The sequence below is a fragment of the Oncorhynchus nerka genome, linkage group LG11 (assembly GCF_034236695.1).
Source record: "Oncorhynchus nerka isolate Pitt River linkage group LG11, Oner_Uvic_2.0, whole genome shotgun sequence".
Classification (NCBI taxonomy): Eukaryota; Metazoa; Chordata; class Actinopteri; order Salmoniformes; family Salmonidae; genus Oncorhynchus; species Oncorhynchus nerka.
The window spans coordinates 12,285,141-12,311,810 of NC_088406.1; the positions used below are offsets into that span (position 1 = coordinate 12,285,141).

At 43.9% G+C, this 26,670-nt stretch overlaps 1 protein-coding gene across 1 annotated transcript; it reads right to left on the reverse strand.

The window, feature by feature from the left end:
- Positions 1–11,926: 11,926 nt before the first annotated feature.
- On the reverse strand, positions 11,927–18,983 carry LOC115136572 (acetyl-coenzyme A transporter 1-like). The gene is given in 9 exon segments (XM_065024228.1): positions 11,927–13,693; positions 13,827–14,042; positions 15,756–15,830; positions 15,833–15,881; positions 16,123–16,307; positions 17,175–17,377; positions 18,004–18,199; positions 18,275–18,434; positions 18,541–18,983. Coding segments are annotated over 9 exon segments (1,653 nt in total). The 5' UTR covers positions 18,942–18,983; the 3' UTR covers positions 11,927–13,525.
- Between the last annotated feature and the right edge of the window lie 7,687 nt (positions 18,984–26,670).

A 26,670-nucleotide genomic window follows, 5' to 3' on the forward strand; every position in this document is an offset into this window, starting at 1 on the left:
GCAGTTGTGTCCTGCAGCAAGACAATGATCCAATGAGCCAAAACACACAATCAGGTCTACATGAGAATGGCTAAAATGCAACACATTTGATGTTTTGGAATGGCCTAGTCAAAGTCCAGACCTAATCCCATTATTGATGTTATGGCAGGACTTTAAACGAGCAGTTCATGCTTGAAAACCCACAACTGTCGCTGAGTTCAAGCAGTTCCTGACTGATGTCATCTAGACAACTAAACACAAGGCAATAAATAAATTGCAATGTCCGTACTGTGAGACGCATAAGACATCGCTACAGGGAGACAGGATGGACAACTGATCGTCCTCGCAGTGGCAGACCACGTGTAACAACACCTGCACAGGATCGGTACATCTGAACATCACACCTGTGGACAGGTACAGGATGGCAACAACAACTGCCCGAGTTACACCAGGAACACACAATCCCTCCATCAGTGCTCAGACTGTCCGCAATAGGCTGAGAGAGACTGGACTGAGGGCTTGTAGGCCTGTTGTAAGGCAGGTCCTCACCAGACATCACCGGCAACAACGTCGCCTATGGGCACAAACCCACCGTCGCTGGACCAGACAGGACTGGAAAAAAGTGCTCTTCACTGACAAGTCGTGGTTTTGTCTCACCAGGGGTGATGGTCGAATTTGCGCTTATCGGAGGAGGAATGAGTGTTACACCGAGGTCGGTACTCTGGAGCGGGATCGATTTGGAGGTGGAGGGTCCGTCATGGTCTGGAGCAGTGTGTCACAGCATCATCGGACTGAGCTTGTTGTCATTGCAGGCAATCTCAACGCTGTGCATTACAGGGAAGACATCCTCCTCCCTCATGTGGTACCCTTCCTGCAGGCTCATCCTGACATGACCCTCCAGCATGACAATGCCACCAGCCATACTGCTCGTTCTAGGTGTGATTTCGAGCAAGACAGGAATGTCAGTGTTCTGCCATGGCCATCAAAGAACCCGGATCTCAATCCCATTGAGCACGTCTGAGACCTGTTGGATCGGAGGGTGAGGGCTAGGGCCATTCCCCCCCAGAAATGTCCGGGAACTTGCAGGTGCCATGGTGGAAGAGTGGGGTAACATCTCTCAGCAAGAACTGGCAAATCTGGTGCAGTCCATGAGGAGGAGATGCACTGCAGGAGTTAATGCAGCTGGTGGCCACATCAGAATCTGACTGTTACTTTTGATTTTGACCTTTGTTCAGGGACACATTATTCCATTTCTGTTAGTCACATGTCTATGGAACTTGTTCAGTTTGTGCCTCAGTTGTTGAATCTTGTTATGGTCATACAAATATTTACACATGTTAAATTTGCTGAAAATAAACGAAGTTGACAGTGAGAGGACGTTTATTTTTTTGCTGAGTTTAGATGGCCCAGTTCTCAAAAATAGACAAATGATGGTAGAGCTGTATTCTCAGGTGGGCGTCACTTAAAACTTGCTACATTCATAAAAATTACTTTCAAGCCCACTTGAATCAACCGATCAGTCAGTCAGTCAGTCAACCAATCAGTCAGTCAGTCAGTCAACCAATCAGTCAATCAACCAATCAGTCAGTCAGTCAGTCAGTCAATCAATCAATCAATCACGTCCACTTGAAGATCCTCCTGATGAGTCTGACCAGTGAGTTGTCCCTGACGGCCCGTGACCAGTGAGTTGTCCCTGACGGTCCTTTCCCATAGGTTGTCCTCTTCCCACATGCCCCGCCTCTTCCACTCGGCCTTGACCTCTGCCATGATCAGCAGTTGGTGGAGCCGCAGGTAGAGACGGAACTGGGAGTGGAGTCCAGAGACTGGGACGGTTCGTGCCAGACCCAACCTTTACACCTCCTCATTCAGACAGACTCCTCATTGACCCCTGGGGGAGAGAGAACCAAGGGAGACTAAAAACACTTACCTGTAGGTTCCATTGTCTTCAACATGCAGTTAATTAATACAGTCATAAAGAGTGCTGAGGACATAAGAGAGTCAGTTACTAACTAATGTTACTCCACTCACTGACAGTACACACAGCCCAATTCTGATATTTTTACCACTAATTGGTCTTTTGACCAATCACATCAGATCGTTTCACGTCAGATATTTTTCAGAGTTGACCTGATTGGTCAAATACCAATTAGTGGAAGAAAAAAAAAGATCAGAATTGGGCTGTAACTGTAACTGACCCTACAGTAACTGACCCTGCTAACAGACACATACAGTAACTGACCCTGCTAACAGACACATACAGTAACTGACCCTGCTAATAGACACAGACAGTAGCTGACCGTACTAACAGACACAGACAGTAACTGACCCTGCTCACAGACAGACAGTAACTGGCCCTTCTAGCAGCCAGAAAGTAACTGACCCTGCTAACAGCTAGACAGTAACTGGCCCTTCTAGCAGCCAGAAAGTAACTGACCCTGCTAACAGCTAGACAGTAACTGACCCTGCTAACAGACACAGACAGTAACTGACCCTGCTAACAGACACAGTAACTGACCCTGCTAACAGACAGACAGTAACTGACCCTGCTAACCGACACAGACAGTAACTGACCCTGCTAACAGACACAGTAACTGACGCTGCTAACAGACAGACAGTAACTGACCGTACTGACAGACAGTAACTGACCCTGCTAACAGCCAGATAGTAACTGACCCTGCTAACAGCCAGACAGTAACTGACCCTGCTAACAGACAGACAGTAACTGACCCTGCTAACAGCCAGATAGTAACTGACCCTGCTAACAGCCAGACAGTAACTGACCCTGCTAACAGACACAGACAGTAGCTGACCCTGCTAACAGACACAGTAACTGACGCTGCTAACAGACAGACAGTAACTGACCGTACTGACAGACAGTAACTGACCCTGCTAACAGCCAGACAGTAACTGACCCTGCTAACAGCCAGACAGTAACTGACCCTGCTAACAGCCAGACAGTAACTGACCCTGCTAACAGACACAGTAACTGACGCTGCTAACAGACAGACAGTAACTGACCGTACTAACAGCCAGACAGTAACTGACCCTGCTAACAGCCAGACAGTAACTGACCCTGCTAACAGCCAGACAGTAACTGACCCTGCTAACAGACAGACAGTAACTGACCCTGCTAACAGACAGACAGTAACTGACCGTACTAATGACAGACAGTAACTGACCCTGCTACCAGCCAGACAGTAACTGACCCTGCTACCAGCCAGACAGTAACTGACCCTGCTACCAGCCAGACAGTAACTGACCCTGCTACCAGCCAGACAGTAACTGACCCTGCTACCAGCCAGACAGTAACTGACCCTGCTAACAGCCAGACAGTAACTGACCCTGCTAACAGCCAGACAGTAACTGACCCTGCTAACAGACAGACAGTAACTGACCCTGCTAACAGACAGACAGTAACTGACCCTGCTAACAGCCAGACAGTAACTGACCCTGCTAACAGCCAGACAGTAACTGACCCTGCTAACAGACAGACAGTAACTGACCCTGCTAACAGCCAGGGGGAAACACACCACCACCACCTGAAGAGAGAAGACCTGCCCAGGTGAGAAACAAATACACTACACCTGACCTCTTGACCCCTGTATAGTGGACCTGGATCCTTAACTATTGCTGTGGACCATTGCATAAACCTGAAGATGTGGCACAGTGAAGATCCTGACAAACTGAAAGAACAAACAGAAAGACAGACTGTTGAAAGATATAGTAGCAGACATGCACTATGCAAAGCTGTACAACGACAGCAGTCTAGATGCAGTAATATCTAAAGCACAGACAAGGAAATACATGCAAAAAAAAAAAACTGTGGCCAGGGGCCAAGCCTGTGTCGTAAGACAACAGGAGGTCAAAGAGACAACATACACAAAATAGTCCAAATTGGTGAAGTGAAATGAATAAAAGAACTTGATTCAAAATATTCAAAAAATGAAAAAGTGGTACGTGCATATGTATTCGCCCCCTTTGCTATGAAGCACCTATATAAGATCTGGTGCAACCAATTACCATCAGAAGTCACAAAATTAGTTAAATAAAGTTCACCTGTGTGCAATCTAAGTGTCACATGATCTGTCACATTATCTCAGTATACATACACCTGTTCTGAAAGGCCCCAGAGTCTGCAACACTACTAAGCAAGGGGCACCACCAAGCAAGCGGCACTATGAAGACCAAGGAGCTCTCCAAACAGGTCAGGGACAAAGTTGTGGAGAAGTACAGATCAGGGTTGAGTTATAAAAAAATATCTGAAACTTTGACCATCCCACGGCGCACCATTAAATCCATTATAAAAAAGTTTAAAGAATGTGGCACCATAACAAACCGGGCAAGGAGGGCATTGATCAGAGAGGCAACAAAGAAACCAAAGATAACCCTGAAGGAGCTGCAAAGCTCCACAGCGGAGATTGGAGCATCTGTCCATAGGACCACTTTAAGCCGTACACTCCACAGAGCTGTGCTTTATGGAAGAGTGGCCAGAAAAAAGCCATTGCTTGAAGTAAAAAATAAGCAAACACGTTTCGCACATGGGAGACTCCCCAAACATATGGAAGGAGGTTCTCTGGTCAGATAAGACAAAAAATGAGCTTTTTTGGCCATCAGGGAAAATGCTGTGTCTAGTGCAAACCCAACACCTCTCATCACGTTGAGAACAACATCCCCACAGTGAAGCATGGTGGTGGCAGCATCATGCTGTGGGGATGTTTTTCATTAGCAGGGAAACTGGTCAGAATTGAAGGAATTATGGGTGGCGCTAAATACAGGGACATTTTTGAGGGAAACCTGTTTCAGTCTTTCAGAGATTTGAGAGTGGGACGGATGTTCACCTTCCAGCAGGACAATGACCCTAAAAATACTGCTAAAGCAACACTTGAGTGGTTTAAGGGGAAACATTTTAATGTCTTGGAATGGCCCTGTCAAAGCCCAGACCTCAATCCAATTGAGAAGGTGTGGTATGACTTAAAGATCGCTGTACACCAGCGGAACCCATCCAACTTGAAGGAGCGGGAGCAGTTTTGCCTTGAAGAATGTGCAAATATCCCAGTGGCTAGATGTGCCAAGCTTATAGAGACATACCCCAAGAGACATGCAGCTGTGCCAAGCTTATAGAGACATACCCCAAGAGACATGCAGCTGTGCCAAGCTTATAGAGACATACCCCAAGAGACATGCAGCTGTGCCAAGCTTATAGAGACATACCCCAAGAGACATGCAGCTGTGCCAAGCTTATAGAGACATACCCCAAGAGACATGCAGCTGTGCCAAGCTTATAGAGACATACCCCAAGAGACATGCAGCTGTAATTGCTGCAAAAGGTGGCTCTACAAGTATTGACTTTGGGGGGTGATAGTTATGCACGTTCAAGTTTTCTTATTGTGTCTTATTTAATAAAAAATATAAAAACATATTGCATCTTCAAAATGCAATAAATCAAATGATACAAGGCCCCCAAAAATCTATTTTAATTCCAGGTTGTCAGGAAACAAAATAGGAAAAATGCCACAGGGGGGTGAATACTTTCGCAAACCACTGTAGCTGAAAGAGCAGTATCTAATACTGTCAGTTTGACTGCAGGGCAGAACCATAACTTAATACTGCAGCTAGCCTCTTCTCTAACAGGGTTACTATGCTCACTCAGTCCGATGAAGGGAGCTAAACTAAATATTGTGGGCAGAAGGCATGAAACTCACTCACTTTAGAAAAATGTTTGTCTTAATTAGATAAAGATGAAAAAGATGGTCGCGCTTTATCAGACAACAAGCCATGATCCAATACCTATCAAATTAAATTAATTAGATTAAAGTAGTGTATACTTTGGTTTTAGGATATATAAAAACTGTCTCTACAGGAGAGACCAACCATTAGGTGGAGTACAATACTTCAGCAAACATCAATGCCAGGTTTCCTTCCACTCAAGCAAACAGCATAGTTAAAGAGAGCAGCAGACGGTCTATGGCTGACAGTTATGTTATAGAGAGCAGCAGACGGTCTATGGCTGACAGTCATGTTAAAGAGAGCAGCAGACGGTCTATGGCTGACACAGTCATGTTAAAGAGTGCAGCAGACGGTCTATGGCTGACAGTCATGTTAAAGAGAGCAGCAGATGGTCTATGGCTGACAGTCATGTTAAAGAGAGCAGCAGATGGTCTATGGCTGACACAGTTATGTTATAGAGAGCAGCAGACGGTCTATGGCTGACAGTCATGTTAAAGAGAGCAGCAGACGGTCTATGGCTGACACAGTCATGTTAAAGAGTGCAGCAGACGGTATGGCTGACACAGTCATGTTAAAGAGCAGCAGACGGTCTATGGCTGATTAGTTATGATATAGAGAGCAGCAGACGGTCTACGGCTGACAGTCATGTTAAAGAGAGCAGCAGACGGTCTATGGCTGACACAGTCATGTTAAAGAGTGCAGCAGACGGTCTATGGCTGACAGTCATGTTAAAGAGAGCAGCAGACGGTCTATGGCTGATACAGTTATGTTAAAGAGAGCAGCAGACGGTCTATGGCTGATACAGTCATGTTAAAGAGAGCAGCAGACGGTCTATGGCTGACAGTCATGTTAAAGAGAGCAGCAGACGGTCTATGGCTGACAGTGATGTCAAAGAGAGCAGCAGACGGTCTATGGCTGACAGTCATGTTAAAGAGAGCAGCAGACGGTCTATGGCTGACACAGTTATGTTAAAGAGAGCAGCAGACGGTCTATGGCTGACAGTCATGTTAAAGAGAGCAGCAGATGGTCTATGGCTGATACAGTCATGTTAAAGAGAGCAGCAGACGGTCTATGGCTGACACAGTCATGTTAAAGAGAGCAGCAGACGGTCTATGGCTGACAGTCATGTTAAAGAGAGCAGCAGACGGTCTATGGCTGACAGTCATGTTAAAGAGAGCAGCAGACGGTCTATGGCTGACAGTCATGTTAAAGAGAGCAGCAGACGGTCTATGGCTGACAGTCATGTTAAAGAGAGCAGCAGACGGTCTATGGCTGACAGTGATGTTAAAGAGAGCAGCAGACGGTCTATGGCTGACAGTTATGTTATAGAGAGCAGCAGACGGTCTATGGCTGACAGTCATGTTAAAGAGAGCAGCAGACGGTCTATGGCTGACACAGTCATGTTAAAGAGTGCAGCAGACGGTCTATGGCTGACAGTCATGTTAACGAGAGCAGCAGATGGTCTATGGCTGACAGTCATGTTAAAGAGAGCAGCAGATGGTCTATGGCTGACACAGTTATGTTATAGAGAGCAGCAGACGGTCTATGGCTGACAGTCATGTTAAAGAGAGCAGCAGACGGTCTATGGCTGACACAGTCATGTTAAAGAGTGCAGCAGACGGTCTATGGCTGACACAGTCATGTTAAAGAGTGCAGCAGACGGTCTATGGCTGATACAGTTATGATATAGAGAGCAGCAGACGGTCTACGGCTGACAGTCATGTTAAAGAGAGCAGCAGACGGTCTATGGCTGACACAGTCATGTTAAAGAGTGCAGCAGACGGTCTATGGCTGACAGTCATGTTAAAGAGAGCAGCAGACGGTCTATGGCTGATACAGTTATGTTAAAGAGAGCAGCAGACGGTCTATGGCTGATACAGTCATGTTAAAGAGAGCAGCAGACGGTCTATGGCTGACAGTCATGTTAAAGAGAGCAGCAGACGGTCTATGGCTGACAGTGATGTTAAAGAGAGCAGCAGACGGTCTATGGCTGACAGTCATGTTAAAGAGAGCAGCAGACGGTCTATGGCTGATACAGTCATGTTAAAGAGAGCAGCAGACGGTCTATGGCTGACACAGTCATGTTAAAGAGAGCAGCAGACGGTCTATGGCTGACAGTCATGTTAAAGAGAGCAGCAGATGGTCTATGGCTGATACAGTCATGTTAAAGAGAGCAGCAGACGGTCTATGGCTGACACAGTCATGTTAAAGAGAGCAGCAGACGGTCTATGGCTGACAGTCATGTTAAAGAGAGCAGCAGACGGTCTATGGCTGACACAGTCATGTTAAAGAGAGCAGCAGACGGTCTATGGCTGACAGTCATGTTAAAGAGAGCAGCAGATGGTCTATGGCTGATACAGTCATGTTAAAGAGAGCAGCAGACGGTCTATGGCTGACAGAGTCATGTTAAAGAGAGCAGCAGACGGTCTATGGCTGACAGTCATGTTAAAGAGAGCAGCAGACGGTCTATGGCTGACAGTCATGTTAAAGAGAGCAGCAGACGGTCTATGGCTGACAGTCATGTTAAAGAGAGCAGCAGACGGTCTATGGCTGACAGTCATGTTAAAGAGAGCAGCAGACGGTCTATGGCTGACAGTCATGATAAAGAGTGCAGCAGATGGTCTATGGCTGACACTCTATGACGCTCTAATAGCCACAAACTAATAGATCTGTTTTGATGTGTCCACGGTTTGGGATTAGTAAATACATGAATGTCTAATTGGGGACAGCTGTGTGAATGACCAGAAGAGATTTACCAACAGCTGGGAGGTGAATCCTAATCCTCGTTATCACAGTGCAATTGACCGTTACCCTGTGGGCTTTGTGTGTCTGTGTGTGTTGGGAAAGTTGAAGGGGATGTGAACCCATCCATTCTTCCGTACCTTCAGCAAGCAGGGGATCTTCCATACATTTAGCCAGCAGGGTTTCTTCCATACCTTTAACCAGTAGGGGGTCTTCCATACCTTTAGCCAACAGGGTGTCTTCCATACCTTTAGCCAACAGGGGGTCTTCCATACCTTTAGCCAGTAGGGGGTCTTCCATACCGTTAGCCAACAGGGTGTCTTCCATACCTTTAGCCAGTAGGGGGTCTTCCATACCGTTAGCCAACAGGGTGTCTTCCATACCTTTAGCCAACAGGGGGTCTTCCATACCTTTAGCCAACAGGGGGTCGTACTGCCATATTTTCTAAATGACATTGGAGGCAGCTTATGGTAGAGAAATTAAAATTAAATTCTCTGGCAAAAGCTCTGGTAGACATTCCCGCAGTTAGCATGTGAATTGCACACTTCATCAAAACTTGAGACATCTGTGGTATTGTGTTGTGTGACAAAACTGCATATTTTAGAGTGGCCTTTTGTTGTCCCCAGCACAAGGTGCACCTGTGTAATGATCATGCTGTTTAATCAGCTTCTTGATATGCCACACCTGTCAGGTGGATGGATTATCTTGGCAGAAGAGAAATGTTTGCTAACAAGGATGAAAACAAATTTGTGCACAAAATTAGAGAAATAAGCTTTTTGTGTATATGGAACATTTCTGGGATCTTTTATTTCAGTTCATAAAACATGGGGCCAACACTTCACATGTTGCGTTTATATTTTTGTTCAGTATTTTAGCTAAACAAAAACGACAGATCAGGACCTTTCTAAAACCAAGGGATGGAGATTGATAATCTGTTTAAGAAGAAAAGGCTGTTAGGCTGACTAACTAAACAACACATTAGGCAAACAGCTCTTCAACTACCATCCTAAATTGATCCTGACCTTATAACCTACGCAGAGCTGGCATTTCATTGAAGAGGGAAGGACTCATCTCATCTAGTTAAAACACCACAACCTGTCGATGTCGTTATGAGTATTTCCTTGACATCGGCTAGAGACAGAATGCCCGCCTTCCTTCACCCAGGGTTTGCGTGGAATCTGACTCGCTACCGCCTCCTGGTGGAACATGCCTGCCCCACATTTGGCTTTTTATGCATAACCTAAATTAAACTACTTACCAATTTAATACTCCTTGATATTACTATTACCCCAGCAATTGCTAGTCCAGTACTGATGTTCTAGAAGAGAAAACAGAGATGTTACCCAAAGATGTCGGAACGTGTTAGCTACACCTTTAGTCAATTTTAATAACAGCTGATCTGTCTCATTTGAATGAACCTTCTACTCCTTCCCCTTCAATGCTTGAATGTGCAGTGTGTATCCCAGTCGGTTCTTGACCGGACAATGGTTAAATTATCGTCAGCGACCTGAGAAGCTACATAACTTGTTTTTAGAAGTATGTTCTCCTTTCTCGTCTGTCCCAGCCTCACTCCTGGACACCGGCATGTTTTTCAAATGTCTGGAAGACAACAAAAGGCCGTCTGCCCACCAGCTCACCAGGTAATGTATGGAAGACAACAAAAGGCCGTCTGCCCACCAGCTCACCAGGTAATGTATGGAAGACAACAAAAGGCCGTCTGCCCACCAGCTCACCAGGTAATGTATGGAAGACAACAAAAGGCCGTCTGCCCACCAGCTCACCAGGTAATGTATGGAAGACAACAAAAGGCCGTCTGCCCACCAGGTAATGTATGGAAGACAACAAAAGGCCGTCTGCCCACCAGCTCACCAGGTAATGTCTGAACGACAACAAAAGGCCGTCTGCCCACCAGCTCACCAGGTAATGTCTGAACGACAACAAAAGGCCGTCTGCCCACCAGCTCACCAGGTAATGTATGGAAGACAACAAAAGGCCGTCTGCCCACCAGCTCACCAGGTAATGTCTGAAAGACAACAAAAGGCCGTCTGCCCACCAGCTCACCAGGTAATGTATGGAAGAAGATCTGGTGTGGCGTTTTCAGAAATGCTTCATTATCTAATCCTACTGCTAAATTGAAAGTTATATACCGCGTATAGAAAATGTTATACATTGCATAAATTAGGTGTGAGATATGTAGAGAAATATTCTTATGACTTCACACACCCACAAAGGATTAAGAAATGTTTTAACAATGTAAAGTACAGTATGTTATGAGTAATCAGATAAAACCATTTGAAACCAGAGTGCATATTCATTGTATTACATAAGATATTTATTACTGTAAATATTTTCAATATTACATCTGGGGAATGTTGGTACAAAAGTTACTCAGAACATCTTACAGCATAGCGGACAAGTCTCACAGGGTACAGTGCAGAATTCGGGTCAATCACATCGAAATTCTAGTCAATAATTATTGATTTTTTTATCTAAAATGTTTCTAATTGAAAAGCATTGAATTGGAATTGTAGTGTACTTCCCGAACTGACTGGAAATTAAATGGAATTGATCCCAACCCGGGTAGTCACTCTCGGTAGAGCACGGCACATGCAATACCAGGGTTGTGGGTTCGATTCCCACGGAGTTGTTCCCACTAGGGACAACTCCAATACCAAGCAGGTCTTTAACTTCAGCTTTTAGAAATGTGAGTTGGGAATCAAAGATTGGTTTGCAACAGCCCATCACAAATCATTTGTATTCCATGGGAAATTCAGTAGTTGAACATTCTTTTAAAAACTCATTTTGGAAAATAACTAGAGTGGAGTTTTTTATTTTTTTATTTAAAAGAATGTACAACTGAAATGAAGACAAACCAACATGAAAAAAAAGTGCTAAAAAAACAAAACAAATAAATCATTTAAATATTTGGTCAATCAAAACAAATATCATTCATTTAAATCAAAACAAATATCATTCATTTAAATCAAAACAAATATCATTAATTTAAATCAAAACAAATATCATTAATTTAAATCAAAACAAATATCATTCATTTAAATCAAAACAAATATCATTCATTTAAATCAAAACAAATATCATTCATTTAAATCAAAACAAATATCATTCATTTAAATCAAAACAAATATCATTCATTTAAATCAAAACAAATATCATTTATTTAAATCAAAACAAATATCATTCATTTAAATCAAAACAAATATCATTCATTTAAATATTTGGTAAATCAAAACAAGTCAAACATACAAACATATCCATATGTAAATGAATGGCTGGTAGAGTTTAGGCAATATTTTAAATTGTTAAAAGTACTGACACAGACGTAAAAGGCGATGTACATACAGCAGCATCACAAGATGTAAAATAAAGAGAAAGTTAAAAAATGAAATATTTAAGGCGTCTCAGTTACAGTATGAAGGCTTTGCATTGGTGTGGAAACTCAACATGCTCTTTGCCCCCCCGAACACACACACACAAAAGGAGAACAACCTGATCTAGGATCATCTCATTATACACCAACCCTGACTTTCACCTTTAGCTGAGCCCCATCTGAATGTGGACAGGTGGTTGGGGGCAGACATTAAGGGAGAAACACAGAATCTGTTTTATCAGTGTCCCACACATGAATCAATGCAAATTATTTTGTTCAGCCTGATGTAGAATAGAGCCCCAAAATAAATAAAAATAACTCTTGAGAATTAACAAACAGAAAAACATTAACATTTTCTATGACATAAACCAAACAGAACCGATACAGGTTTACTCCCTTCTCCCTTTCACACAACCTTGCTGCTATAGAGAAAACACTGTTGTATTCAAAAAGTTAGAGACATACGCTGAGTATACAAAACATTAAGAACCGTCCATGACAGACTGACCGGGTGAAAGCTATGATCCCTTATTGATGTCACCTCTTCAATCAGTGGAGATGAAGGAAGGCAAGGAGACGGGTTAAAGAAGGAGTTTCAAGCCGGGAGACAATTGTGACATGAATTGTGTTTGTGCCATTCAGAGGGGGAATTGTCAAGAAAAAAAAAATGTAAGTGCCTTTGAACAGGGTATGGTAGTAGGTGCCAGGCACACCAGTTTGTGTAAAGAACTGCAACGCTGCTGAGTTTCACGCTCAACAGTTTCCCATCAAGAATGGTCCAACACCCAAAGGACATCCAGCCAACTGTGGGAAGCATTGGAGTCAACATGGCAAAAGGACTCAACATTAGGAACGTTTAACATAGTAACTCAATAGGAAGGTGTTCCTAACGTTTTGTACACTCAGTGTATATTAAAACAGTAGTTATAATTTAGGCATTTCTTTCAAAGGGACAATAGATTAACATCAAGAATAGAAATGTGATTTCTGACTCCCATGTTCCACACAGAAACGTGATCTATTTATCAACTAGGTCTTGTCTGTACATCTCAAAGTTCATATTTAACCATCCATATATGTGTGGTTTGCTTTTTATGACCGTTCGTTGATGAATGCCTTTTTAAAAATATCTGACCAACTTTAAAATCCAAGTCTTTGAAGAACAGAGCAAGGCACAAATAAACAGTGAGAAAGTGAAATAGTTTAAGTAGCAGACAATGTGGATTGAGAAGGAGCAGCTATGTCTACTGTAAATATTCCTAGCAAGAAGAATAGTTCCTTTTTTGTTTCCAATGGGACATAGTTGAAGCGGCACCCACAGAAGCCATGGTGAGGATGTGACGTTGCAAGGAGAAATATAACTCTTGACTCTCCAAGAGAGTATGTGGTTATTGACCGTTATGGTCCATAGTCTTGTGGTGGCCGGACCACAATTACAGTTACCGCAGAGACAGACTGCTGAAGGATAATATATACACAGAGCAAAGGGTGGGAAGAAGGGGGACACTGAGAAGAGTCATCAGAGAAGGAGAGAAATAAAGAGAGTCGGAGGAAGACAGAAAAACAGAAATCAGAGAGAGGAAGTGATGTTCAGGCCAGGGTCAAAGGCTGAGCTGACAGAAGCTTTTATATCAGACTGTACCTGTCTGGCGATTGGCCTTGCTGGGGTCAGGAGCTGGGTGAACGTTGTCATTGACCGATCCTGCACCTCCACGCTGCAGGGCTCTGGTCCTGTAGCCTTCTCATCCTGTTCCCTAGCCACACCCACCACGTTAGTCCTATCAACGCACACACCACCGACTCCACATAGTAACCATCCAACGACGTCACACACACACCGCCCTCCTTAACACACAGCTGTAGGAGGGAAGAGAGAGAAAAAGACAGAGATAAGGTTAAGAGGAGTGTTTCCACAGAATTCACATAATAGCTATTTAATGTACTACGACAGTACAATGGGAATACTGTCAGGTAATTCTCTCCCACTTACCCCCGTCTCCTCTGGGGAGCCACATTTCTGCCCAGCAGCTCCCTGACACTCCTTTGAGGTGAGTGGGTCGACCATCCACAATGCCAGGGTGGAGGGCCAGTTTCCCCCCAGGTTGGTGACAGTGTTCAGCAGGGTCATGTAAGTCCCACCAATCACTGGGTCACTCACTTTAGCATGGAAAGCCATACAGGCCACATACATGCTGTACAGCGCCACCTGTGGGTAAAGGAGGGGAAAGGCAGGAGTTTGAGAAAGTGTATGTGTATAGTGTCCCAAGCTGGATCAAGTGGATGTATACTGCAGAATGTCACACAGACAGACAAAAGAGCTTTGACTACATACAGACTCAGTGAGCATAACCTTGCTATTGAGAAAGGCTTTCTGAAAGCAGAGCTGGCTCTCAAGAGAAGACCGGTTTCATCGCACACTGTCCACAAAATGAGGTGGAAACAGTCTAACCTCCTGCCAAACAAATAAATAAAATGATATATATATATATATAAATAAAAGATAGAGAAAGAGGAGAGAGAGAGTGTGTGTAGCTGAACAGGACTATAGTGTAGTAGTAGAGACAACAGAGATGGATAGATAGTGTGAACAGTGGTACCTGATGCAGTGCGTAGCTGAACAGGACTATAGTATAGTAGTAGAGACAACAGAGATGGACAGATAGTGTGAACAGTGTTACCTGATGCAGTGCGTAGCTGAACAGGACTATAGTATAGTAGTAGAGACAACAGAGATGGACAGATAGTGTGAACAGTGCGTAGCTGAACAGGACTATAGTATAGTAGTAGAGACAACAGAGATGGACAGATAGTGTGAACAGTGTTACCTGATGCAGTGCGTAGCTGAACAGGACTATAGTATAGTAGTAGAGACAACAGAGATGGATAGATAGTGTGAACAGTGTGTAGCTGAACAGGACTATAGTGTAGTAGTAGAGACAACAGAGATGGATAGATAGACTATAGTAGTAGTAGAGAACAGTGTTACCTGATGCAGTGCGTAGCTGAACAGGACTATAGTGTAGTAGAGAGACAACAGAGATGGATAGATAGTGTGAACAGTGTGTAGCTGAACAGGACTATAGTGTAGTAGTAGAGACAACAGAGATGGATAGATAGTGTGAACAGTGTTACCTGATGCAGTGTGTAGCTGAACAGGACTATAGTGTAGTAGTAGAGACAACAGAGAGGACTATGAACAGTGTTACCTGATGCAGTGTGTAGCTGAACAGGTAGTAGTAGAGACAACAGAGATGGATAGATAGTGTGAACAGTGTTACCTGATGCAGTGCGTAGCTGAACAGGACTATAGTATAGTAGTAGAGACAACAGAGATGGATAGATAGTGTGAACAGTGCGTAGCTGAACAGGACTATAGTGTAGTAGTAGAGACAACAGAGATGGATAGATAGTGTGAACAGTGTTACCTGATGCAGTGCGTAGCTGAACAGGACTATAGTGTAGTAGTAGAGACAACAGAGATGGATAGATAGTGTGAACAGTGTTACCTGATGCAGTGCGTAGCTGAACAGGACTATAGTGTAGTAGTAGAGACAACAGAGATGGATAGATAGTGTGAACAGTGTTACCTGATGCAGTGCGTAGCTGAACAGGACTATAGTGTAGTAGTAGAGACAACAGAGATGGATAGATAGTGTGAACAGTGTAGAGAGACAACAGAGATGGATAGATAGTGTGAACAGTGTGTAGCTGAACAGGACCTGATGCAGTGAACAGGACTATAGTATAGTAGTAGAGACAACAGAGATGGCTGAACAGGACTATGAACAGTGTAGTAGTAGAGACAACAGAGATGGATAGATAGTGTGAACAGTGTTACCTGATGCAGTGCGTAGCTGAACAGGACTATAGTGTAGTAGTAGAGACAACAGAGATGGATAGATAGTGTGAACAGTGTTACCTGATGCAGTGCGTAGCTGAACAGGACTATAGTGTAGTAGTAGAGAGGGAATACCCCTTCCTGCTTTAAACTAGTGTGAACAGTGTCCACCACACTATAGTATAGTAGTAGAGACAACACAGCATACTATAGTGTAGTAGTAGAGACCAGAGATGGATAGATAGTGTGAACAGACCTATCAACAACCTATAGTATAGTAGTAGAGACAACAGAGATGGATAGATAGTGTGAACAGGAAAACTGAACACATGTACAGAGAGGATAGAAGTGTGTGTGATGTGTGTGTGTGTGTATGTATGTGATGTGTGTGTATATGTATGTGATGTGTGTGTATGTGATGTGTGTGTGTGAGGGAGATTGTGTATACCTGAAGGGAAAGGCCTTGTAGAAGACGTCTAGTGGTCGTGGTCCCGCGGTGTATTTACTGATGATGAGAGGTAGTAGTACCTGCAGTGGAACCATGGGGACTGCCAGTAATGCCAGCTGCTCTTTAGGAACACCTGCCTCTACCAGTTTCAGACCGGTCACTGCATCTGCTGCAGAGAAACCCATCTGGAGACAGAGAGACAGAGTCCCACAGGTACCTTTACAAAGACTGGGTTAGATACTGCAGGTCAATTAGGCTAGTTGTCCAGGCAGGTTGGTTACAGTGTAGGCACATCAGAAATAAGAGACAGGCTAAACAGGGTGACCACATTCTGGCCTGCTTAACCTGACTTATAGACATGTCAGGTAAGGTGCAGGTGCAGTAAGCTGTACTGGGTGACATGTCAGGTAAGGTGCAGTAAGCTGTACTGGGTGACATATCAGGTAAGGTGCAGTAAGCTGTACTGGGTGACATGTCAGGTAAGGTGCAGTAAGCTGTACTGGGTGACATGTCAGGTAAGGTGCAGTAAGCTGTACTGGGTGACATATCAGGTAAGGTGCAGTAAGCTGTACTGGGTGACCTTTACAAAGATGGGGAAGTAAGTTACATATCAGGTAGCTGTAGGTGCAGTAAGCTGTACTGGGTGACATATCAGGTAAGGTGCAGGAAGCTGTACTGGGTGATGGGTGACATGTCAGGTAAGTTACAGGTGCAGTAAGCTGTACTGAGTGATCTGTATAGACATGTCAGGTAAGTTACAGGTGCAGTAAGCTGTACTGGGTGACATATCAGGTAAGGTGCAGTAAGCTGTACTGGGTGACATGTCAGGTAAGTTACAGGTGCAGTAAGCTGTACTGGGTGACATGTCAGGTAAATTACAGGTGCAGTAAGCTGTACTGGGTGACATGTCAGGTAAGTTACAGGTGCAGTAAGCTGTACTGGGTGACATGTCAGGTAAGGTGCAGTAAGCTGTACTGGGTGACATGTCAGGTAAGGTGCAGTAAGCTGTACTGGGTGACATGTCAGGTAAGGTGCAGCTGTATCGTAGGTACCTTAGCAGTGAGCAGCAGGCTACAGAAGGTGAACACGGCAGGCATCTTGATGATGGAGAGCAGCAGTTTGTATGTTTCCATGACGCTCTGCGTCTCCTCCCGGACCTTCTTCCTCCCGTGCTGTCCCCTGGCGTTCTCCTTCTTCATAATGGCCACCAGCGTGGTCGACACCAGGAACACCACGCCCCAGAAAAACAGGAAGTCTGCGCCAAGGGAGCCAATCAGAGACAACGACAATGTTACAGAGTGGTTACAACAGCAAAGCAATGCAGTGATGGCCAAGATGTATACACCCATCTTCTATAGCATGTTACTGTCTGTTGACTGGCAAAACCATATGGAAAATCATCAGCCAAAAGTTCACTCCAAAACCAGAGTTTATTTTCTCTCACTTCAGCTCAAAAATCACCAATATCTGTGCATTGATCAAATTTCCCCAGATAATAAAAAGTTGCTTGGCCTCAAAATTGCCAGTGTATCGATGTTCTAAAAATGCATGGAAATGCACATGCCTGCTACGCGTTATACGCAACTATGCTTATCAAGAGATTACAAGGAAACAAAAAATGTCCTACAATTCTGATACCATCGTCTTTAGCACCTATTGTTTACTCAGGGCAAGATGATCGAATGGAAAACCTGGCCAACGGACATTCCCTCTTCAGCAAGGAGGGTTCATCAAGCTCTGCATGTCTGTAATTGTATTTAATACCAGTCGACCGTAGCAAGATTAAACTAAATATCTGGAAATTAACGTTCTTCCTCCTGCTTCACAGATGACATTGATCTCAGCCTTCTCATCTTTGTCTCCCCCTCCCTCATTCTGTACCTGACAGTGTCACGATGCCAGTCTCTTTAGGCTCTGCTCTCAGGTATTTGTTGCAGAAGTCAGCTGACTCCAGAGCCAGGAAGAGCACGTTGCCTAGGAAGTAGCCAGCAGTCTGTCCCACAGAGTTACAGGTGGAGGCGTAGCCCACATTCTCCCTAGACAGCATGGTCAGAGCCCAGCCATCCACTGCTATGTCCTGGGATCAGGGAATATAACAGAGTTATGTATCACAATAACTTAGAGTGTGTGAGTGTGAGTGTGTGTGAGTTACCTGGGTGGCTGCCAGAAAGGCCAGCATGAAGAACACCGCCGTTAGGGTTATCACATCAGGACCCTGCCCCTCATCACTTTTCAGCAGCGTATCCACGGTAACCGACAGGTACAGCATGAAGAGACCCAGCAGGTACTGGGTGGGCACCAGCCACGACTTCCTGAGAAGGAGAGATGAGGCTTTGACACATTTGATTGCAGCAGTCAACCCATCAGACACAATATAAAACAAAGTAAACATATCATTCTTATAAATCAGTGTCTTACCGGCGTCCAAACCAGGTCAGGTAGAGCGCGTCAACCAGCGGGGCCCACAGCAGCTTGAGACTGAAGGGCCAGAAGACAAAGCTGAAGAAGGCCTGGTCCTTGTAGCTGACGTTCTTACTCTGCAGGATGAGAGGGATGCTCCCGGCCAGGCCCAGAGGGATACCCTGGAGGACATAAAGGAAGAGCAGCAGAGATACGTTCCCCAGCTCCCCTCTGATCCCAGGCTGCACACTGGGTTGTCCGTTGTTCTCCGTGTCGGATCCTCGAAGCAACGCTTCCCCCTCCTCCTCCAGGTCAGGGGTGGTGTTGCGAACCCTATTCCCGTCACTCATGTCCCCCTGGGGGACAGCAGGCTTCCTCTGCCGCCCGTTCTTATGTGTGACTGAGTCAGATAGCTCCATTGTGGAGCCGCGGGCATCAAACCAGCTGTGCCCTCTGGAAACCTGGAGAGGAAGGATGCAGGCAGGGGTTAGTCATTTTCTATTAGGAAAAATATCTGCTTTGTTCTATCCCTCAGTTTGTGTTTTTAGATGGGTTACGTCTTGGCCAAGGGTACTCAACTCTTACTCTACGAGGTCAGGAACCTGCTGGTTTTCTGCTCAACCTGATAATGAATTGCTCGCATTTGGTGTCCGAGGTCTAAATCAGTCCCTGATTAGAGGGAAACCTGGCGTCCCGGGTCTAAATCAGTCCCTGATTAGAGGGAAACCTGGTGTCCCGGGTCTAAATCAGTCCCTGATTAGAGGGAAACCTGGTGTCCCGGGTCTAAATCAGTCCCTGATTAGAGGGAAACCTGGTGTCCCGGGTCTAAATCAGTCCCTGATTAGAGGGAAACCTGGTGTCCCGGGTCTAAATCAGTCCCTGATTAGAGGGAAACCTGGTGTCCCGGGTCTAAATCAGTCCCTGATTAGAGGGAAACCTGGTGTCCCAAGTCTAAATCAGTCTCTGATTAGAGGGAAACCTGGTGTCCCAGGTCTAAATCAGTCCCTGATTAGAGGGGAACAATTCAAATGCAGTGGCACTGGCTGGTCCAGAGTTGAGTTTGAGGGCTCTAGGTCTCAATATTCATTGCCAACACTTGTCTGAGGTTGGTTTCCTTTGTAAAAGCAATGTACAACTACAAACAAGTGAATTCCTTGTCTGGATGAGACCCTAATTAGCATCTCCAGCTAATACAGCAATGCTCAGCTTCTGCATAAACAAGGTTGCAAGCTAGAAGTCTTAATCCAGCTAGAAGTCTTAATCCAGACCAATTGGAGAGAGAGAAGGTGGCTAGCTAGACATCTTAATCCAGACCAATTGGAGAGAGAAGGTTGCTAGTTAGAAGTCTTAATCCAGACCAATTGGAGAGAGAAGGTTGCTAGTTAGAAGTCTTAATCCAGACCAATTGGAGAGAGAGAGAGAGAAGGTTGCTAGCTAGAAGTCTTAATCCAGACCAATTGGAGAGAGAGAGAGAGAAGGTTGCTAGCTAGAAGTCTTAATCCAGACCAATTGGAGAGAGAAGGTGGCTAGCTAGACATCTTAATCCAGACCAATTGGAGAGAGAGAAGGTTGCTAGTTAGAAGTCTTAATCCAGAACAATTGGAGAGAGAATGTTGCTAGCTAGAAGTCTTAATCCAGACCAATTGGAGAGAGAGAAGGTTGCTAGCTAGACGTCTTAATCCAGACCAATTGGAGAGAGAAGGTTGCTAGCTAGAAGTCTTAATCCAGACCAATTGGAGAGAGAGAAGGTTGCTAGCTAGACGTCTTAATCCAGACCAATTGGAGAGAGAAGGTTGCTAGCTAGAAGTCTTAATCCAGACCAATTGGAGAGAGAGAAGGTTGCTAGCTAGACGTCTTAATCCAGACCAATTGGAGAGAGAAGGTTGCTAGCTAGAAGTCTTAATCCATGGGAGAGAGCAGGCATACATGTTGAATAATCATCGTTCTCCCACTGACGAAGCCCAAGCAGGCTCATGATGTGGGTGGGAACCAAAACAACGTAGCGCCATGACACATTGAAAATATTTCCTGGAGTTTCTATTATAGCTAATACACACAACAAAAAGGCCATGTGAATTCAATAAATATTGGTTAAAATGGTAATTGAAGATAAAACATTAGACAATGAATGAGAGATAACAAGATAGTTAGCAAGCTAAGCATGTTATCATAACGTTGTAAAAAATATTTGACGTTACCTTGTGTTGTCATGCGACCTTGTGTTGACTGTTGTCATGCGACACCACATGCCAAACCATACAATGAATGATTAATGAATGAATGTGTCGACTATCGTTCAAAACATGGATTGTAGTTGATTCGACTACGAACGTTGCCTTGAACTATGTATGAATTGCATTTAATACGGTCAAAAACACAGGCATAGCTACCTATTTGGCCTTCACCTGGTTACATCGGTAGATCGTTTTTTCAGAGGGCGAGGAAGTGTAGCTACGTGTGTAACGTCGACATGTGTCCGTGTGCTTCAGCTGACGTGTCAAAATGATGTTAATAAAAGTTCCGCTTAGATCTGCGTACACATTATTATGCCTTTCGTGTGGTTCAGTATTCCCTTTTGTCGCTCAGCTCAATAATGAGCCAAACGCTGTTAGGGGAATAACCTATGTGTAAATGTAATCATCTGCTACTGTATATTTTTGTTTTATCTGTGATCGTTTTGTTTGTCTTGTGTAGTCTCTTAATCATTGTACCTAAACTGTATGTGTAAACATGTATACGCAGGGCCCAGCTGTAAAAGAGACCTTGGTCCCAGTCTGTGTTCCTTGTTGAAATAAAGGTAGAATAACGTTTAAAGGCGAATTGACTATGGAAGCCAGAACAGCCAAATACTCGCATCTAAACATGAATAGATTCTCATTTTGTGTTATGGTTCAGGAAACATATATCCCTGTACTTTCATATCACATCAAAACAATTTCACAAATGCAAAATACACACTTACTGTGCACTGTTTACCGGTTTTAGTGAAAAGAGTTTGTGGCGTCTGACTTCCGTTTACACACAAGTGTTATGAGACGCAGGTAGTCCCCAAAAATGCTCCCCAAAAATGCTAAACTCCCGTTGTTGTAATGATGAGAGGTTAGCATGTCTTGGTGATATGAATGCTAAACTCCCGTTGTTGTAATGATGAGAGGTTAGCATGTCTTGGTGATATGAATGCTAAACTCCCGTTGTTGTAATGATGAGAGGTTAGCATGTCTTGGTGATATGATATTGGTGCATCTGTAACTTTCTCACTCATCATTATTCACAATTAATTCAGGACTATCCATAATCATGGTAGCTGTGTTTAGAAACATACTATATTCTTATTTTTTTGTAAAGTCACTACAAAATTACACAATTACATTATTTACCATTCATTTATTTTGGGCACAAAATAATCTAAAACAAAACCCCCCAAAAACACAGAAAATGTGTCCAAAGAATGTGTAGTCACAAGCTTGATGTAGGCATTGTGCTATGAATATGGGACTAAATACCTAGCATTTTAATACTTCAATAAGTTTGTCCCAATACTTTTGCTCCCATAAAATGGTGGGACTACTTACAAAAAGTGCTGTAATTTCTAAATGGTTCACCCGATGTGGATGAATATACCCTCAAATTAAAGCTGACAGTCTGCACTTTAACCTCATATATTTGGAGATTAGCGCTAAAAGAAGAAAAAAATGCTTCACTGTCCCAATAATTAAGGAGGGCACTTGTATATATTGAATCTAATAGCTAATCTCTTTTAACTTTTGTGTTACATATTATATCTAAGAGTTATAGATTATAGTTGTAGATTGTGACTAATAATTAGAGGGCCATGGATTTAAGTAAAATAACAGAAAAATTAAATAAATAAAAAAGTGATCACACTCTGGATCCTACGTTTATGCCCTTTATGCCTATTACTTAATGTAATCCAATCAAATGTTATTTGTCATATGCACCGAATACAACAGGTGTAGTAGACCTAACCATGAAATGATGAATACAACAGGTGTAGTAGACCTAACCATGAAATGATGAATACAACAGGTGTAGTAGACCTAACCATGAAATGAGGAATACAACAGGTGTAGTAGACCTAACCATGAAATGATGAATACAACAGGTGTAGTAGACCTAACCATGAAATGATGAATACAACAGGTGTAGTAGACCTAACCATGAAATGAGGAATACAACAGGTGTAGTAGACCTAACCATGAAATGATGAATACAACAGGTGTAGTAGACCTAACCATGAAATGAGGAATACAACAGGTGTAGTAGACCTAACCATGAAATGATGAATACAACAGGTGTAGTAGACCTAACCATGAAATGAGGAATACAACAGGTGTAGTAGACCTAACCATGAAATGATGAATACAACAGGTGTAGTAGACCTAACCATGAAATGCTTACTTACAAGCCCTTAACCAACAATGCAGTTAAAATAACAATAATGTGGGTACCAGTGCAGAGTCAATGTGCGTAGGTACAGGTTAGTTGAGGTCATTTGTACATGTAGGTAGGGGTAAACTGACTATGCATAGATATTAAACAGGGTGGGGGTCAACGCAAATAATCCGGGTGGCCATTTGATTAATTGTTCAGCAGTCTTATGGCTTGGGGGTAGAAGCTGTTAAGGAGCCTTTTGGACCTAAATTTGGTACTCCGGTACCGCTTGCCGTGGGGTAGCAGAGAGAACATTCTATGACTTGGGTGACAATGTTTTGGGACTTATCATATAAGTCCTGGATGGCAGGAAGCTTGGCCCCAGTGATGTACTGGGCTGTACGCACTACCCTCTGTAGCGCCTTACGGTCAGATTCCGAGCAGTTACCATACCAGGCGGTGATGCAACCAGTCAGGATGTTCTCAATGGTGCAGCTGTAGAAATGTTTGAGGATCTGGGGACCCATGTCAAATATTTTCAGTCTCTAATAAACCTGCCATTATTTTTTGAGCCCATGTCCTGTGAGACACATGGTAATATCTCACCAAGGATTTCATCACATCTCCATGTTCCATTGATCTCACATTATAAGTTACTAGTAGGCACACTGATCATTTGAAAGGATAAAAATGATGTACTTCCACACACAATAATGTACAGTAGTACATTATTATAAAAAAAATACATTGGAAAATGTACTTACTTGTTTACTCAGCTGGTTTGCGGTAATAGTCATTGGCCTACTGCTTGACATTTCCACTAAAATTAATCTTGACACTGTTTTCCCCAATTTTCTTAGAAATGTTACATTTAAGGTAAGTCTTGTTTTTCTAAGGGGGAACAGCACTTTTCAAAATTGACTGACGTTCATCCTCTAGTGGTCATTTGGTACAAATACAGTTTCAAGATAAACCTGACCTCCATTGACACTGGGATCATTTAACCCCCAGATAGGTTTTCTCCCTGTCTCTCTCATACTGTGATAATTAACCAAGTAAAATATTATCCACAGCAGTATTTTTGGCCCATTTACCATTGTACATTTATGCATCACTTTCTCATAGAGAGGGAAGGATTGGGGGACAGGGCAGTGTTGGTAAAGGAATAGAATGAGAGATTGTGTAAGGCTGCTGAAGAGCTTTTCCTTTATCCCGGTGCTGATTTCTCTCACAATATGGAGCCTATATCCTATGGTACATTAATAGCAAATTCCTCAGAACAAACCTCTGCCCTCCACTGATTGCTTGAAAACAGTTTTATTTCATACAGGCTGCAGTTTAATTAATGCAGGACATTTTCTAAATCTGATATAATTTGTCAGTTCATGAATGGATCTGTTACTTGTATTTTCATGCTAAGAGTGAGTGGCAAGGTGAGGTGTTCAGATGGGAGGTACACTATGTTTTCTTAAACAGACCTTTGAGGGGTAACTGTTAGTCCTGTGGCCCATATCACTCTGCTCCTACCAACTCACCCAACCTAAAACAAGAGCTATGTTGTGAGGGGGCCCTCTTCATAGTAATATAAGTAAATGGCACGTAAAGCATCCATCGTGTCAACCAGGGTGAGTCTCCATTCTGTGTCTAAGATAATGAAGGACCACACGCTCCTATATGCCACAGCTATGAGAACCATGTGAAACTGCTTAATGTCATGTGACCAGACCAGGCAGACAGGCAAACTAGGATAAAGCATGTGACACTGCGTTAGCTAACCCCATACACAAGAAGTCACTGTTTCAGATAGAAAGGGGGATGAGGGTTTGGGGTGGATTGCTAGGCCTCAAACTTGAATTGACAGTCCACTATATCAAATCAAATCAAAGTTTATTTGTCACATGTGCCGAATACAACAGCCGAATAAGTGAAATGCTTACTTACAGGCCCTAACCAACAGTGCAATCTTTAAGTAAAACATAGGTATTAGGTGAACAATAGATAAGTAATGAAATAAAACAACAGTAAAAAGACAGTGAATAATAACAGTAGTGAGGCTATATAAAGTAGAGGCTATATACAGTAGAGAGGCTATATACAGTAGAGGCTATATACAGTAGTGAGGCTATATACAGTAGTGGGGCTATATACAGTAGAGAGGCTATATACAGTAGTGAGGCTTTATACAGTAGTGAGGCTTTATACAGTAGAGAGGCTATATACAGTAGTGAGGCTATATACAGTAGAGAGACTATATACAGTAGTGAGGCTATATACAGTAGTGAGGCTATATACAGTAGTGGGGCTATATACAGTAGAGAGGCTATATACAGTAGAGAGGCTATATACAGTAGTGAGGCTTTATACAGTAGTGAGGCTTTATACAGTAGAGAGGCTATATACAGTAGTGAGGCTATATACAGTAGAGGCTATATACAGTAGAGAGGCTATATACAGTAGTGAGGCTATATACAGTAGAGAGGTTATATACAGTAGTGAGGCTATATACAGTAGTGAGGCTATATACAGTAGAGAGGTTATATACAGTAGTGAGGCTTTATACAGTAGTGAGGCTATATACAGTAGAGAGGCTATATACAGTAGAGAGGCTATATACAGTAGAGAGGCTATATTTAAGTCATTTAGCAGACGCTCTTATCCAGAGCGACTTACAAATTGGTGCTTTCACCTTATGACATCCAGTGGAACAGCCACTTTACAATAGTGCATCTAGGTCTTTTAAGGGGGGAGAAGGATTACTTTATCCTATCCTAGGTATTCCTTAAAGAGGTGGGGTTTCAGGTGTCTCCGGAAGGTGGTGATTGACTCCGCTGTCCTGGCGTCGTGAGGGAGTTTGTTCCACCATTGGGGGCCAGCGCAGCGAACAGTTTTGACTGGGCTGAGCGGGAACTGTACTTCCTCAGTGGTAGGGAGGCGAGCAGGGCAGAGGTGGATGAACGCAGTGCCCTTGTTTGGGTGTAGGGCCTGATCAGAGCCTGGAGGTACTGAGGTGCCGTTCCCCTCACAGCTCCGTAGGCAAGCACCATGGTCTTGTAGCGGATGCGAGCTTCAACTGGAAGCCAGTGGAGAGAGCGGAGGAGCGGGGTGACGTGAGAGAACTTGGGAAGGTTGAACACCAGACGGGCTGCGGCGTTCTGGATGAGTTGTAGGGGTTTAATGGCACAGGCAGGGAGCCCAGCCAACAGCGAGTTGCAGTAATCCAGACGGGAGATGACAAGTGCCTGGATTAGGACCTGCGCCGCTTCCTGTGTGAGGCAGGGTCGTACTCTGCGGATGTTGTAGAGCATGAACCTACAGGAACGGGCCACCGCCTTGATGTTATTTGAGAACGACAGGGTGTTGTCCAGGATCACGCCAAGGTTCTTAGCGCTCTGGGACGAGGACACAATGGAGTTGTCAACCGTGATGGCGAGATCATGGAACGGGCAGTCCTTCCCCGGGAGGAAGAGCAGCTCCGTCTTGCCGAGGTTCAGCTTGAGGTGATGATCCGTCATCCACACTGATATGTCTGCCAGACATGCAGAGATGCGATTCGCCACCTGGTCGTCAGAAGGGGGAAAGGAGAAGATTAATTGTGTGTCGTCTGCATAGCAATGATAGGAGAGACCATGTGAGGTTATGACAGAGCCAAGTGACTTGGTGTATAGCGAGAATAGGAGAGGGCCTAGAACAGAGCCCTGGGGACACCAGTGGTGAGAGCACGTGGTGAGGAGACGGATTCTCGCCACGCCACCTGGT